Below are 18,289 nucleotides of genomic sequence, written 5' to 3' on the forward strand. Positions count from 1 at the left end.
GTACCCTAAAACTGTTTTGATACAGTAAAAGGTTTCCAGGCGCAACTTCCAGCTCTCAGCCTTTTATGCCTTTGACGGTCTCTTTGCAGACATATTTACCATTTCTGTCAAAACAAATCAAATGTCTGTTTAGTAAAAAAAAAATATATATATATATAACTGTAGTAGCATAATTCAAAAGACCCTAATAGCGTAATGTTGTTTTTCTTGAGCAAAATAATCCATATCGCAGTGCATTAATGTGTCGTCTGTTTAATTGGCTATTTAAATGAGTAATTACTTCGAGGTTCACTGAACAGTGCGCCAGACTAAGAATACACGGCATCTTCTATCAGCAGTTCTTAAAAACTGGGACATTTTTGGGTGGGTTTAAAAATATGCATAGCCTTATTTCATTTGAGGAATGGCATTTTCATTTACAGTAATATTATGAATTACATCACGAGTCGTGATACATTTCTAATGCCTTCAGTAAACATGAGATGTTTTGTTTGGTTTCCACTTTTGCTGAAGCAGCAGAATGTCTGAATAGGAATGAACAGAGCCAAATGCTGTATGAAGCAAAAGCCAGGCTGCTTTCGGGAGGCTGAGCGTATATAAAGTGCATTAAGGGTTAAACCTCAGCGTTTCTTATGTGATTCCCGACAGTCATTTAAAATTAAAGAAATCTGTGCACCAGCTGTTTTCATACTGGCAGGCTTTCTTATATCAATCTGCAAAGCACAATTACTCTGAAGCCGCCTGAACGAGAATGATCCGATATCATTTGTTCAGTTGTTATCACGATGACGCACGTGGAGGTAAAGGATGAGGTCACACCAGAGGATTGAAGGAGTCAAAATATACTTGTTAGAATTGAATTAGGTTTGACTGACTTGTTTGACTGTAGATGAGACGAATAGATAATCTACAAGAACATGGATGGATGGATGACTTGCCATTAGTGCATGTCAACTTTAAAGACGACCTGTAATACCAACAGTTACTAGAATTGTTCACATTTACCCACCCCCAGGTTTAGAACAACTCTCAGTTAGAGAAACTGAAGAGTCTTGAAATAAAACAAGTGCACAAAGGATAAGGATCCTTATTATCCATCATTAAAAAAATCCATAGGTCTGCTTACAAATTTAAAACAAAATATTACTTATGAATGACATTAAATCAATGTATATTAGGTTGCAGGTGTGTTGCATCGCTGTACATGTTACATTTTCCATTATTTGTCCCTTAAAATATACGGATAAAAGAAAGCCAGCATCCCTGCAATTTTCTTAATTGTAGCTGGAGATTCCCGAGGCTGATTCCCGTCATGTCCCTGAGTGCAGCTTTCATTCTCTGTCATCACATTAGGACAAATCCTGCTAAGTGATTATTGTCAAGGGCCACAATAGAGTAAAGCCCCCCAAGACATGATGGCGGATGCATTGGAGCCAATCTCATAAAATGAATGAATGAACTGAGCACATGATACTTTGTGCCTTGCCTCCGAACCAATCAATCACTTTATCTGAAGATCAGGCAGATATAATCTACAATGGACAGACAATAGAATGAAGGAGAGGAGCAAGGAGGATGGACTTGTCTTCAAAACATTACGAGGCAAGTTCATCAGAAGCCTAGACTACAGCGCATTACATCCGAGAGGAGATGAAAAATCGAATCATGTCCATGGCAATCTCAGGCCCCGCGGGACGTCGCTGCAGTGTGCATAACAACATGGAGTGATGGGGGAGAGGGAGAAGGAAATAGGAAGGAGGGAGGCAGGGGTGACATTTTTTGCTATCAGCAGTAATGCCCCTCTAAGCCTCACATACCCCCCCCCCCCCCAGCTGAGGACTAAGACCTAGTACCTGTAATAGCAAAATTCTGTTTGCAGTTTAGGTTCTATCCCAAAGTGACCCGTCACAAATAACATGTCCAGTGAACACGAACATCTTGAGCCATTTGTCAACTCGCATTTTATTTACAGAAGATAACGTGATTTGGAGTTAATAAATAAGAATATGAACAAAGCAGAAGCTATCAGCTATATAACAGGAGCTTTGATTGATTGATTGATTGATTGGTGAGTGTAGTTTTTTTTGCTACCTGCCATTCATTTGGAGAGTTGGCCCAAGTCTAGAAGGCACAAAATACTTCATTTATGCTAATTATCTGTGGATTTGTCTTTGATGTGCTTCCCTGTCCTGATCAGTGACTCGGCTCTGCCCTGCTTTTCCTACCGAGGGTGGGGCTGATCCAGATTCACACATCAGACAAACATCAACCCCACAGTGCAGACCACGACTCACACTGTGCTATATCATGTTTTCATTGTTTCCAGGATAAGTTTATAGATTTTCAATATTTTCTGATGTCGATCAGTTCCTTCTTTAAAAAAAAGAATAAGCTAGTCTATTTTAAAGGATTGAGTTTTATTGTATATAACTAGAAACTATATTTATTCTATTTGTTCATTTATAGTGAATGAAAAGTTTATTCAATATAAATGAATGAAAAGTGTTGCAAATTCTACATTTTCTAGATGAGGCCACACTCATCTTTAAAGTTTTACTATTATATACTTCTATATATACACATGGCCTTATTATCCAATGGGATTTCGGTGCTACCTTTGCAGATACAGAGATAGCTGCCAGTACCTGGCACGAAGAAGGAGAGAAACATTTTAAATAATCTTAAAATGTTAAATACATAAACATTTACAAAATCCACTCTGGTCTATTCTCAATAGAGGACAGCTGGCATGCAGCTCCGTTCCTGTTGCTGTTGGGTATGAAGCGCTGTGTGTTTTATCTGCTCCGCACCCAGTCCTTTGCCTCTGATCCCCTCAAACAGCAACCCTTGCATTGTATTATTTTTAGAGTTACACAGGAGTTTTGACATTTCAATCGTTTGCCTCATCTTGCTGCTCGGTGAAATCTTTCCGCCAAGAAGCAACAAAGAAAATCCCAAAGGCTGCTCGACAGATTTTCTTTGTGTCTCTGAGATTTGCAGCAGTGGGTTTTACCTGCTGGGTGCAGGATGTGCAAAGCACAACTAACATCTATCCAAAATGGGGGCTAAATTATAAGGTGTAATCAAACAAATCTGTGTTGGTGTACATGCAATGAAACCTAATGCTGAAAATCTTTGTGTGTATGTGAAAAATAATCCGGAGGGGGAAGTGAGTGAGAGTTTTGCCACGTTTAAGGAGGCTGTGAGGGTCAAGCAAATAAAACCGGTTGGACGAGAGACACAGTTTGTTCTCGCTCTTGCTTTCTGAGGACGCACAGGACAGTTCCAGTGAGAGACTTCATAAGCCGCAAATACAGTATAGTGCTGATCCGACAGACTCGGGCAAGGCAAGACCCCATTTTCTTCTCACTTGACTCGACTTAATTAACCAGAATGAGTCAGAAGCAACATTCAGGATTTAAGATTTATCCTTATGGGATTGGGAATCTCTCCCTCTCTCTCTCGCTCTCTCTCTCTCTGTTTATGGTAGAATTCAGTGCTAGCTTCCTGCTCATTACTTTAATGATGGCGCTACTGTGTGTTTATGCTCCCGAGTGCAGTTTGCTTTTTAACACTGCATTTTGGGAATAGCAAGGAAAGCACGCACACATTCATTCGCAGGGGGGGGAATGGCATGACATCAAAATCCCTCGCATGCATTATGCATGTGTGCCTTTAAAAAAACAACTTGACTAAAAACTTGCAAAATCAGAGGATCTTTAAAAGCATTCATCGGTCATCAGCGCTGCAGCGACAGAACACCCACAGCGCTCCGTGGACACAGATGCACGCATTTACTGAAAATGAGGGTTAATGATGGAGGGAGAAGTAAAGCAAGCTGGGAAAAGAGCGCCAGCCCTTTTTTTTCCTCCCCTCTGAAGTATCAGCCTAGCCCTACATAACTGTAATACAGAGAAAGAGACTGACAGACAGATATATCCAACCCAAGCTCTCTGCATTTGCTTCAGATGCATTATTCATCTGTGTGCCAATTTGGAGGAACCCTCCCAGTCTCCCAGCTAGCACCAAAAAGAGGAGAAGCTGAGAAAGAGAGAGTTAGGCAGAGTAGAGAGAAAGAAGTTAGGGAGAGAACTTCAGAAAAATAGAAAGAAAAAGAGCAAGGAGCGGCAGAGGAAACACCAGAACAAAAAAAATTTGTGAGACAGACACAGAAAAGCATGAGAAGCGCCAACATCTCGGTGTCTCAGCTGCAATATAGTGAAACATCCAAACAGGATCCAGGGAGACTTCTCCCGATATGTTTTAATAATCCCAGCTCTGCCTCGCTTGCCTGCACAGAACAGATGAATGATCATCTCCACGTTAAAGACTCTTAACATTGTCAAAAACACGAAGGGAGCAAAGACCGCAGGCTGCACACTGTTGCCTAAGCCAAGTCACAAATTCTGCACAACAGCAGGATGGTGACAGGAACCAACTTTTTCTGCCGTCACCCTTGTACCACAATCTCAAATGTTATCGTCAAGATCATACAAACATCCCGCCCACTGCAGCCACATCCGCCCCGGCTCCTTCTGAAGCTGTCAATCCTAAAACTGCCTGACCAGATTTAACCCCATGCACCGGCTTCCGTCTCATACATGTCCTCTTTCCAGGTATGTGACCTCTTAATGCAACAGGCTGTCAAACATACAGACCAGATCCTCTTTAACATCATCACCTAGGAGAGGATGCAGCAGCACCTCCTCGCCATCACGGATGTGCCCGTGTGCATGAGGGGGGAGGGGTGTGGGCTGGATTAGTAGGATTGCTGTTTAATCTGCTGCCGTCTCCCCATAACACAGCTCTGAGCTATTAGACCTAAAAGCTGGTTGCATCAACCCCCCCAAGCCCATGTTGCTGCACTTCAAAGAGGACTACCAGGCTACCTTTGGCTGTGGATGCCACTATCCTGGCTTTGTATTAATATTCAATTCAATTCATTTTCATTTCTATAGCTCCAGATCATAACAGAAAGTTATCTCAAGGCACTTTACAGGTGTAGCAGGGAAAGACTTGCAGGGAAAGACAGAACACAACTTGACCCACAAGAGTAAGCACTTTGGTGACGGGGGCAAGGAAAAACTTTCCCTTTACCAGGTTTGGAAACAACATCAGACCGGCATTTTGGGACCGCAGGGCTCTAGTGAGGCAGTATGGCATAATGAGCTCTGTAAAGTAAGGTGGGGCCTGGCTGTTCAGGGCTTTAAAAGTGAACAGAAGGATTATATATTCAATTTGTGCTCTAACAAGAAGCCAATGCAGAGATGCCAGAACAGGGGAAATGTGTTTGGATCCTGTTTGGAACACAAGCTGCTGCATTCTGGATCAACTGAAGATGTTTAATAGAGCTGTTGGGGCAACTGGACAGTAATGAATTGCAGTAATCCAGCTGGAAGTTTAAAATATTGCAGAGTAATATCTGTCAGCTTCACTTCGGGTGTGTGAAAATGGTTTCACTATTCCTTGATGTGTGCATTTTTGCTTTAGCATCAACAAATAGCGCTGCTGTAAAGGGCGTTGGCTCACGCTCCTCTGCCAGAGGAGCTGTCAAACCGAGGAGCTGCTCTGAAGGTTTGCCTGTCAGGCTTATTTGTCAGTTTGCTCCCTCAGCTTTGTTGTGTCACGCTTGCCTCAGAGGGCTCAAAGGAGTCTATCACATGGAGAGTATATGCTGGGCCTCACAGCTCATTTGCATCGGGTCAGTCTGCACTGAGACAGAGAGAATACTTAGTCTTTATTACACTAGTTAGAAATATTTGAGGAGGCATTTTAGTCTCCTGATGAGCCAGCAGTGAAGGAAAACAGGGTCTAAAAGCCTTCATATAGCGTTGAGAGTTGATTATAAATGATTTAATAGTGAAGAAGCATTGCACATTTATTGAAATAAACTGTAAAATAACACATTACACAAAATGACCCAAATATATAGTTCCTGTGTATTTCTTGTATTGGAGGATTGTTCGTTTTCCACTCTAAAGCACTTTGTACCATATAAGTACTACTAAGTAAAGTGGATTAATATTGTTGTATATTTTCATATAATTACATCAAGAAAATTCTGTTTGAAAATTGCTAAAAATGAAAAAAGAGAGGCAGATAGTGGTCGACGGTTGTGAAACCCCCATCATGTATGCTCCACGCACAACATAAAGTTAATGTCACTATGCACTTGTCAATAGTTAATTATATTTAAATTAAACTTAAATTTATATAAGATTTAGTCGATATATTTTAAAATACACTGCAAGCACAGAATGTGCAAAAACTCCACACTGATCTACTTTAACTTCACCATGTTATCTGTTACTCTTATGGGCCATCAATTGCTATCTATGATGAAATGTCTGACATTGAGTCCATTTTATTCCACCGGTATGCATGTGCGGTTACATTGTTAATCACCAGCACAACTGAAATAAATAAATAAAAATACTGTATACACAAACACAAACACAAACACAAACAACCTAGCACAACCTAACACAATCACATTCATGCTAGTTATAGACCTAGCATGAATTAAATTTTGTTTTTTACAAATTTCCTCAATAAACGAACAAATAGAAATCTACTAATTAAATCTCCCTCCAAAATAAATACAAATTAAGACTTGCTAGGTTTTCAGTAAATTAGATCCATTAGCTCAGTGGTTATTTCAGAGGTAAATGTTCAAATAAAACAGAAACACCAAAGTCACACACACTGGTAGACCCACAAGGTAGCGGCAGTTCCAAGCAATGTTTTCACACTTGTGTGGGGATATTGCTATTTCTGCATGGAGCCAGATAACTCAATTATTCATCGCGGATGTTGGTGCACTCACTTTACCCCCTTCAGTATAATGGTGTGTATTCATCTGAATGTGCGCATATGTGTCAGAAGACCTCCAAACAGACGATGAACTGCTGACATGCCACGCCGTACAATGGGAGGGGAGAAGCAAGAGGAGATATTAGGAAAGGGAGAGCAGCTGTCATAAACATGGCAATCAAAGCGATATGAGGCAGGAGGTGAGGATCAAAGAGCAGAAGGAAAAGAGGGGAGGTATTAGTTTCCTCATCTTCTCTCTAAGCCAACTGTGCACCAGCAAATCCTCCCTTCCTCGATAAACGGTTGCGAAGTTGGAAACAAAAATGAACCTTTTGAATTCCCAGCAAAACTGAAACTGAGCTGAATTCAACCTGCCTTCTCAAAGGGCGTGAGTCTGGCTCCCGTGGTCTGAACACAAAGCATGAAGTCATAGCTATATTAGTATATCAGACAATGTACAGTACAATGCAAGGGTTCACAGGAAGATAGCCACCTCGCCATGGACCACAGACGGCGCGCGCTGCTGAGTGTTGCACCCAGTGCACATTTATCACCCTGACACCGTACGGAGTCCTAGGAGGCCCCGATCAAACACAATGCAATCACACACAGCCTACAGACACAAGTCTGAACACAGTGTGCATCGACTGTACATGCGAACAATGACTGTCTGTCGACAGGTGCTGGAATACAAATAACAATGCAATATGTATCTCTACATCTGTGCATTTTGCACACAACCCTTCATTCTAAACAAATGAAAACATACACGTGCATGGCAAGCACTTATATAACTCTGTCGAGTGGCAGCCTATCTCTGCTTGTGCTGCTGCCTTTATTTCCCAGAGGACAACTCCAGGGAGCCGACTGGAGCAGGTATATGTCGACACTTCCGTGCAACCATTTACCGCTGCACCTGCCCAGTGGATCTTTTCATTAGCTTCACGGTCTGACTCTCGCACAGACACAGAGACTGTGTGTCCAGGCAGACAGCAGACACACCCATATAACAACACAGACAAAACTCAGCTGTCTCATTTTACACATGCACACACACTTTCACACACTTCCCTCCACTTCAATCTTACGGGCAGACAGAATCTATGTGTAATTATTTCAAACTTTTCCCCGGGGGTTTTAGAGGACTCAGCCAAGACGCAATCTGATCACAGCCTTTGCTTTCAATGTCAGCGATTTACAGTATGAATCCACGCCCCCCCCCCCCAGTTTTGTGTGTGTGTGTGTGTGTGTGTGTGTTGGCAAGCATGATAATAAGGGAAGCCAAAGGCAGAACTATTACTGTATAACGTGTCTATGTACCACCCCCCCCCCCCCCTGGCTGACAAATAACGAACACAGCCTCTGATTGGTCTAAAAGGATTGCCAGTGCATTGGGAACAACCTAACCTAACACTGCCAATCAGTGCAATCAAGCTGTATCCAAAATTGAGCTTATAGTCTTGTAGCCATAATTAAATTTGTAATAACCACACATTTGAATTGTTTTCTAGGATTTTTCACAAATTGCACAGCCTCATCAGACTCTAACTTTTATCATCAAGAAAATCTGAAGAAGAAAAACCTCCACCTAACAATGTTAAAGAAAGTGTGTGCTGACAAACCAACAAGATAACGGACATGAGTGAAAACATAATAACAGGTAATAACTGGAAATTCAATGTCGGATTTGTTGTTATTGATTCATTTTCCAGCGTTTCCAACAAGACACAGCAATTCAAGGCGGGTTGACAGAGATTCATCATTGCAAATGTATGATTGTTCATTCAGGCCGATAAAAAAAAACATTCCAGAGATTTTTATTGCGAGTAGTGTTAAGTCGTACACAACAGTATTGGCCTCAGTTAACACTCTCAGGTCTGTGGACGTGCAGGTACATTTTACAAACGTTTCTATTAAAGACTTCATCTTTGTCTGCCTCCTCATGCATAATGGATGCTTGTGTTAGTCGTTTTTCCTTGTGTGAAATGAACCATTCACCATAGGAACATAATGAAGGTCCGAGCCATCATACATCAGTTTCTAAATCATCCATCCATCCATCCATCCATCCACCCTGGTTCATGGTGGCAGCAGGCTGAGCAGGGTATTGCAGATGTACCTCTGTGCAGCAACATTTATTGTGTAAAAGTGGGCTCTATTTCAAATAGTATAGTTGAATGTACGCAAATTTGATGCCGACTATTTTATGATACCATTTTGTCAAGATAAAAAAAAGGATTTAATAAAATTGAATGTGTTTATATGATTCTGTTTGAGGGTGGACAGGTCAAGAGAAGCATTCAGGGCCGCAGGTGTGAGCGGCTACATGTCGGGAATGTGGAAAAAGAAAGGAGGAATGGAGTAAGAAACCTTCATTCAACAAATGCAGCACTATTAAATATTCTATTTTAAACGTAGGAGAAGATTCACAGCCAACAGGGCCAAGCTTATAAAAAGCTGAAAATATTGTATTGTAGTGTATTTTTTCTTTAAAAAAAAGAAAAACAAAAATAAATGTCAGTGCTAGACTTGTAGTAAGAAGCCCACTCCTTAGGTGTTCATCGGCTCCTCTTGTTCAATGAACATCAGAATGAAGGAGCCTCAAGTTAAAAATCAATATCTCTCCGAGGCGCCAAAGTGAAAACGACAGAGGAGGGTTGCGGATCAAGCTACTGATCGCATTAGCTCAACTTGTTACACTGAATTTAGGATCTTGATTGGTAAAATGTCAGAATTTAATATAATTTTTTTAAAATCTTTTTGTACCCCTACTAACTGTGATGCCATTTTGTACTAGAGAACAAGAGGGAATTAAGCTCTTGTTGTAAAAGGGGGGATTATCGAGTGGGGGCTATTCTGACAAGGGTAATGACGACTGTATACTCAAGCAGGTTATAAAAATGAAGAATGTTGTCATGCAACAAAGACGGCCCATGGCTAAACACCTTCTTTAAATTAAAACTTACAGCATTAGTTTAAAAGCCCATGATCTAAAAAGTCACGATGACGTGACGGATGGAAATATCCTAATGTCCAGCCATCTGGCCGACAACTGGCGCCTCGTATAGTCAGTCTGCTGTCTCTATGTTTTATAGCTGTGAAAGGAAATAGAAAGACCATTACAGACAAAGGAGATTGTATGCCATGCACCTTTGCTGATGGCCAAAGGGGGAATTCAGGTGTTACAGCTATAAAATTGTGTTATACCTTGTAGATAAAAGGCATAATATATATATATATATATTAATAAGCAGAAAAATGCCCCGGAGGCCACTGCGGTAACTGATTCTATATCTATGCTTTTAGCTTCCATACCTTCTATAGCACAATCCCATGTGGTTTTGGGTGAGTCACTCTCTGCACTCGTAAGCTTGCATCCAATTTTAAATGCCTAAGTGAGAAAGTGTTCGCAAACCCCGAATTACGCACAATCTGGACCGTGTTTTCTCTACAAATGCTAAGATCAAGCACAATAAGGCAAATGTGGGGTACAACCTGCAACCGTCATGCGACCGTCAGCCATTCAGGCTCCCGGTAGCAAGCCACCAACCCAGCTGGCTCGTGTCTCATTTTTTACTGGATATTCCATTTCCATTTGAAAGGTGGTTAGTGCCCATTGAGCAGCGTTATCGTGGCAGTGCAGACAGCGAGAGGGTGCCCTGCTCCTCCCAGGCTCAGACGAAGAAGCCATTGATTTAATTCAGACTTAAAAGCCAGGTCAGGCTCAACAATAGCAGCTTATGGAAAAACCATTACCCCTGGTGAATTCAGAAATGTTAGCCTGCCTGCATGTCCGCCGTCATGCTGCTTCCCCCCCTCAAACTGTCCTACACAGATCAGATGGAGAGGAGACAGGACAGAGGGAGAACTCTGTGGGTTGCCTCTCAATGGCGTTTGCAGGCTCCACTCAGAGTGAGTCATGCTGCCTTTCTATTCGCTTCTCCTCCAAGGCCGCTTACTTTACACCTCCACTCGGGCACAGCTACCGCTCAGTTACTTTTCCTGCTCATCTATAACTACTCAGAGCCTCTGACATAGTAGGAAAGATAACTAAAATAATCACAGAGAAATGCTTACTGCTCCACTGAAACAAGTATATCACATTTGACCAAGTTATTATAATGCTATATGATATTTGTTTGGTTGAAAATGATTAGTGTTTTGCCAAAATAGTGTCTACCTGTGTGTAGCAGTTTGATAGTGTTACCATAGTCACTTAATACATGATAAATAATCTTGGTTCTGATAAGGAAAACATAAAAAATGGCAACGCAAATCACATGAGATTCATATTTAATAGGCATTGGCACACAGTATGTGGCATCAGCAGTGATCTACCCGGGTGTTTGACCTGCTGTCTTTGCACGTTTGCCGACAGCGAGATGTGACGGTGTCGGTTAGGTTAATGCAGCGCAGGAGTTCTGCTCATTGGGTTAGAGCAGGGATCGGTTAATTAGACGGAGACTACGTGACAGCAAACACGCCGACAGACGCAGCTTGCTATCGATCAGATGGGTGAATGAAGGGGACAAACACAGCAGGTGCGTTGATTAAGCAAGTGCCCGCACGTATAAGAACAACAAAGTGCATGTTTGCGTGGCCACTAATTTGTCATTGCATGGGAACTCTATGCATCGGCTCAATTCTGACAGAGGGCGGCAGGTGGAACGCTTTGTCTTCTGCATGTATATCTACAACACTTTTTGGTTGTAAAACCTGTGGATATCATATCATTTAGCATTTCAGAATTCAAATGTAAAAAGTTACTAAAATATGGAGCAACAAATTCCATCATTTCCACCATATTTCTTTACGAACTAGCAGAAATGCAGAATGTTTAAGTTCCTATTCTGATCTATAAAAAAAAAACTTAATAACCTCTTCATCATCTCAAAGGCCAATTTCAATGAAATCCTTTTGGAATAAAAAACTCTCCAAACGAACAAATACACAAACAAACAGACAACAAAGTGCGTTGAAACCTTCGCCTCCTCAGCTGTGGTAAGAATGTACTGAAAGTAGTGATGGGTACTAAGATAGCAAGTGGCTAAATAAACATGGATTGGTGTGTGTGTGAAGGAGAAAAGTGTGAGTGAGAAAAAGACAGAGACCACATGGGGCCTCATATCACTTTTATGTGGAGGTGAATACATAAATAATAAAATTAAATCATCAAAAAACAGACCAAAATAGTCTCAATTGTTCTCTCGGTGTTACACACACACACACACACACACGCAGACACACAAAGAATCACACGTTTCACAGTCTTCAAACTTAATAATCCGTGTATTAAAGTGTCACTATGGTGCCAAAAATATCTTTATTGTACAATAATTAATGGAGTAAGATTGGAGATAACATCCTTCCTGAATAAAATTAGCTTTTTTCAATAAAAAGAGGAATTGCCAGTAATGGTTGTGTGAATCTTCAGGCTTTGACATGCTGTGTGCTTGTGTAGCTACCCATTATCTGATGGTAGCGAGGTGAAATCTGCAGGGTGTCAGGGAAGCAAAGTACTAAATAAAGGTATTTTAACATTTTCAGATGTGGTGAAGTCTCAACTGCAGTTGTGTCATTTCAGTTCCTCACTTAGCACAAACTGCTGCCTCCTAAAATAGCTTGGTGTTTCTGTGAAACGCTTGACATGACACCATAAGATAGACAAACAGGATGCGTGGAGCCAAAGAGACGCTGCAAACAAAACACACACACACACACACACACACACACACACACAACATCCTGCTGCAACAAGCGCACAAAAACGCTGCAAGATCTGGAGACTGATTTGTGTGTGACTCCGCTGTGAGTTTAGCACACGAGTCTAGTCTCGACTGCTTGGGTTTCGTTAAGGGAAACAAGCACCTGTGATAGCTTGCTTAATATTTGCTTTGGTGACATCAATTTTATATTTTGCTCATCTGACATCTGACCTCAAACAGTGTACTGTGACGTCAGAGATAAAAAAAACAAACAAACCATAATCTAAATGCTTCGGCGCCATCTTATTTTCATTTTGAATGCTCCGTCAACACGGCCTCAGCAGTCGAGCCCGGCTGCTGTGATCTCTCTCTCTCCACAAGCCACTCTTATTAAGCAGCACCACTAAAAGCCGGAGGATTCTCTTACTAAACTAATCAATACAGGACCTGCTTTTCAGAGTTCCCAGGAGCCCTCAACTCCACCCTTCATTCTTCCTTCAGCTTGAAACGTCCCTACAGCCTCACTCATTCATGGAGGGCAGGACAGCGCTTGTTTGATTCCAAACCTCAAGAGGTGAAACAGGTAAAAAAAAAAAAAGGGGGCCTGTGAGGCAGAGCCGGGGAACAAAGCGCCCGTTAATGAATAAATTCACACTCCAGTCAGAAAGGATGCCCCGCAGTGCCCGAGGCGTCGGAGAGCAAGTGCTGATCTTCCATCAATGGCAGAAAGCAACTGTGGTCAAAGGTGAAATCCACTCATCTGGACACACTCTCGAATAGGAAGAGAAAATCACAAGGAAGTGATGCGCCTTATATTCATTCAGATGCTGTTTAACGCTGACAGACAAGCTATGTGACAGGTTTTATTCTGAGCTGATCACTGTATATTGCTTCAGCATCTGAATGGGGGCATGAAGGCAAATCAATATGTTTCTGCTAGATAAAAGAGTAGAACTCGTGCGTTTCTCATTTTACATTTATATGCTTTTTCAACTTCATATTGATTCTTCTATGACCGTCCTTTTCACTTTAGCGCGCCAACCTGACGAAGTAAATGTTCAGGCTGTCGTTACTGTGCGGCGCCCTACATCCTTCACACAGACACACAAATATACGAAACGTATTTATGTAAATCTTTTCTTTCTTTTCCTCCTCCTGCAATCGCGTCTGCAGCACATGACAGCAACATTGAATTAGCCTGACGTGCTAATCCATTAGACCCTTTGTTATCTGCAGTTGAGATTTACGAGCAGCACATGCTTATACTTTCTTCTAGTTTTTTGGTACTGCATGTATTCAGTCAGGAAATTCTTATAATTTGGCCAGGAAGAATTCCAAGCCTGAAGGAATGCACCTGTAGCGAGAGATTCTCTGGTTCGACGCTCCACCCAAATCAGAGCATGAAAAGCGCTTACGTAACACTTCCCAAGCCTTCCTTAAGCAAGAGCAGGTGATATTTCTTTGTTTTGTTTTTTAGAGCATGCCAATCTAACAGCATACAACACAAAGCAGAAATGGGAAAGAGAAGAGCATCCCGTCTGAGCTAATGAGACCCAGATGACTCGCGCTGTTTGCCCAGATTAAACTGTTGTTGGTATATAAACACTTTTCCACCCAGAAGAAATGACAAACTCAAATCTTTAAGAATGATAAATAAAACGGCGTCCTCTTCTCCAGCATGAACGCAGGACGCTCTGCTGTTTGCGTTAAGGCACTTAACACTGAGCGAAGCAGTCAAACAGCCAAGCGCAGGAAACTAAGGGTCACTCTAGTTTACATTCACTGAGCTGAAGAAGGTGAAATAACGTCGAACTAAGTCAATGAAAAATGTCTCACATTTGTGACATCACTATAAATGTTTATGTGATGCTCTGGTCCACGCTCAGGAGGAGAGCAGCTCATTTTTTGACTTACGGGACTGATTTTACTGTAATTCATCAGTGCACTGTTAAACTAGACGCAATACTACCGGTACTAGTTTGTTCCTCTCATTGCATCGGAGTCATACATATCGGATTCTGATAATGTCTTTGTGCGGCTTCCGGAACGAAAAACCATTAATCATCAAAAAAACAGCACTGAGATTAATGGCATAATGTTTTGGCTTTTATAAAAGCATTATGATATTGAATAAACATGTCCATATAGCAACAGGCAATCGTTTTCATATCTAGCTGAGCAGAGGAGCAGGAAGCTTTTGCAAAATATTTTTATAGATATTTAGAGAAATCTGGTCCAGATTTTTCAAAGAAAGATAAAGTTTTTTTGTTGTTGTTGTTGTTGAAAGATTGGAGCTCTGTGACTCAAACGCAATGATAACACTTGAAAGTTAAGGGCACAGGAGAAAATGACTTTAATGTATGATCCCCAAAAAGCTAGACGCACAGCGGCATGCATTAGAGATCTCTCCATCGGGTGTTAATAAATCAAAGTATTAGTAGATATGAGGGTTGAGTGAATCATTTTTCTGGGGGGGGGGAGTTATAATTCCAAATTCAGACTCGACTCCAGAGACCTTGAACGCGTGTCTTTAAACTATCTTGAAGCAGTGATGATAATGCACAAAGCTTTAGGGCAGCAGCTTGTCTCATTTCTTCTTCATGTGACGCAGCTGCCGAGGACTGCGAACAGTTTCACGAAAACAGGACTGCGACGTTGAGCGCTAGCATATTATTTTGTGTTCTCGTATTCTGATTGTATTACATTAGACTTAGTGTGTCTGTATAAATCACGGACTTTTCTTTGCTGCTTTATTTACTGTGTTAGGCCTTTTATATAGTCATGTTCAGGAACATTAGGCCGTAATGCTGCTGAGACATGAATCAATACTTATAAATTACAGTACTCTGACTCGAATGGCAGGGTACAGCCTTGTAGTACCTTGCCTGAAATGTATTTAGTGTGCGCTGAGATGACGGATGCTGTAGGCTGCTGCACCTAAAAGGAGGATTCTGTGGATTCAGACCAGCCAACCTGGGGAACATATTATACGAGTAGCACAATAAGACTCATTTAAGGAACGTTCAGTCCACTCTTTTCAACAAGCAGTCATTCAGCAACTCATATCGAGTCAGTCAAAGATATATTGGTACTGACATTTGGGAATAGTCAGCTGTTTGTGGGCATGTGTGAAGCATCTGACGACAGTTCAGAGGAGAAAGCTTCTGAAGCATCTTCCCTTTCACTCGGCTGTATAATCATATGTGTGTGTATATATATAGCATGCATTTTCTTAGAGAAGCTGTTGAGAGGATCAATATTCAAAACCATCATATTCGTGACCTCGGATGGTGTAAACATATCCAAGTGAGGCTCATCTTTACGGGTCGCTACACCATCGGGCATCACGGAAGCACAAAGGGAAACAATTTAAAAACTCATCTTGGAATTTATTCCACTTCATCTTGTCGACCCTTGTTGATTCGTTCCTACTCTCCCTCTCTGTCTGTCTTTCTCCAGTGCCCATTTCCTTGTCTCCTCCCTTGGCCCCTGCAACGCCTCTTATTGCCCCGCACACAGCATTAATAATTGAGCGCATCTTATGCAGACTGTGAGTTTTGGTGCCCTGAGCTCTTTGGTCATGGATTTGTAGCACTAACGCCGGGTGGCAGGCCGGTCTGAGGCCCCGGACTCCCAGTCCAGGCTAGGGCACATCTGTCTGGCTGACTGGTCAATCCACCCCCCCTCAACCGCCAGCACACTTCACACTCACTATACAACTGCAAAGTACTATTTATGAATGACCAAAGCGAACAGAAAATAGGCCTTAATAAACCCTAAATATATGTGATCTGCTCTGTAATAATAAACACAACAATACTCACATACACACATGACATTATTTAAAAGAGAAAATGTTAAGTTTCTGATTAGCTCCTCTCAGTGTTTGGGAAGGCAACTTAAAATTCACCATTATTCAGAATTAAAAAAAAGCACCACGATGTGACAGATTACTTACCTTCTATCTTTATTTTTAAAGGGCTGCAAGCCAGCCATGAAAGCAGGATACTATTTACATTTCAATCGAACATCCTCCCCCACACAGCTTTATGTATATATATATATATATTTATGTACAGTGACATACATTCTCTTGGAGTACACTATCATTCTCTTTCAGAGCAGCAAAGCAGGACAAGCGTATGTCCTGCTTTGCTCATGCAAGTGTGTTCATACAGGGTTTACTCACCCAAAAGAGCCAATGTAGCAGCTGTACATCGTTAGTCAGCAACGTATGCTAAACCCTGATTCATGCGTTCAATCATTTCCCTGCAGGTTCTTCCCTTTTCTTTTTTCTTCTTCTTGTTTTTCTGTTTTTGAAGCGACTTCACAACTCAAGTCTGCGCACTTCCAATTGCAGATCTCAGCGACTTTTAAAGAGTTTCACTTTCTGTCTGAACAAGTTTGGAATATAATATAATTTTGGGGAGTATGGCAAGTTTATAAATGTCCTGCTCTCCCTTTCACATGTAAGATGATGTGAAAGGGAGAGCAGGACATTTATAAACTAGGGGCCAACAGATTATTTTTGATGTATTAGATACACCAGTATACTTTTATTGAATAAAGCTTGTAATAAATTTTACTACAATGCGCTTTATCATTTATAGCTTGGGCTGACATCGGCGTTGAAGTCAAAATGAAAAGCGGTGTTAGACTGACCTACATTATTCTGTGGCAGGATATTAGAAGCACCTCCTGGTATGATGCAATCATGTAACACAGGAAACCAACAACAACAACAACTGTGATCACAATAAGAAATTATATAATCTTCACCTCTCTGTCAATGTAAAGGAAAAAACACATTCAAGGCAAGTAGACTTTAAATTAGAAGTGGCGCAGCATGTGTGTTGGAGAGAATAGCGGCGCATAGATTCAGGTGAGATCCTTATAAATATTTGTCTTAAGCACCCGTCTGGGTTCGGATGAAGGAGATTGCAGGAGATTAAACTCAGACAGAGCACAGGTTTGGTTGGGGCGCAGGTGTGCAAGTGCGCACAAGCAAGTGTGTGTTTATCGCAGTGAGATGAAGGTGGGAATGGATGATGGCATATGGGTGGGGCGCTCCAGTCCTGTCGCCTCGAGTGCATCAGCAGCAGGAATTGTTCTCTGCCCTGTGGGGGGGGGGGGGGGGGGGGGGGGGCATCTGACTGTTCTGTCACCCTCCACAGAAGGCTGACTCTGCCTTAAAGTGTTCGGGGGCCCGTGCCTACAGTTCCACATGCTTGATGTTTAAAACATACACAGGGAGAACATTGGGAACGCCTCGGGAGAAATACAGTACAGCTTGTAAAGGAGTGGTTTTTGTTAGTTTGTTCAACAACCAGGAGTAAAGTAGCCCCTGTGCAAAAGTGTGCGTGGGCAAGCTGCAAACATAATTGCCAGAAATTCAAACAAGCGCTGGCGCTCCACCGCCAAAGTGAACAACCGCTCAGCAAAACACACTTGTGTAATGGGTGGGGTCCATCTTCATAGGGGTCACTGTGATTCACTGACTTATATGCGACAGAAAATATAAGTCGCATTCATATAATGCTTAATTCAAAGTAAAAACGGTGCTCTATATAGCAAAGCATCCTCCCCAAATAGCACACCCTCGTAGATACAAACCTCCAAATACTTCTGTTTTTTTTTTTATCGAGATCCACACATTATTAAACTTAAGAAGTTTTTTTTTTTATTAATAAAATCCAGATTTCACAAAAACTCAAATTAAATTCCAGGGTCCGCCTCTTTATTTCAGACCTGCACCTAAATTTCAAATGGTC

The 18,289-nt window shown here is 41.6% G+C and overlaps 1 protein-coding gene across 1 annotated transcript in view; it reads left to right on the forward strand.

Annotated features, from left to right (window-relative positions):
• The first annotated feature begins 785 nt into the window (after nt 1–785).
• Nucleotides 786–18,289, forward strand: part of nkain4 (sodium/potassium transporting ATPase interacting 4) — a 48,209-nt gene continuing 30,705 nt past the window's right edge. The window contains exon 1 of the mRNA XM_068753204.1: nt 786–800. Within this exon, the coding sequence (XP_068609305.1) occupies nt 786–800 (15 nt within the window). The remainder of the gene's footprint in view (nt 801–18,289) is intronic.

Source organism: Brachionichthys hirsutus, chromosome 2 (genome assembly GCF_040956055.1).
Source record: "Brachionichthys hirsutus isolate HB-005 chromosome 2, CSIRO-AGI_Bhir_v1, whole genome shotgun sequence".
Lineage (NCBI taxonomy): Eukaryota > Metazoa > Chordata > Actinopteri > Lophiiformes > Brachionichthyidae > Brachionichthys > Brachionichthys hirsutus.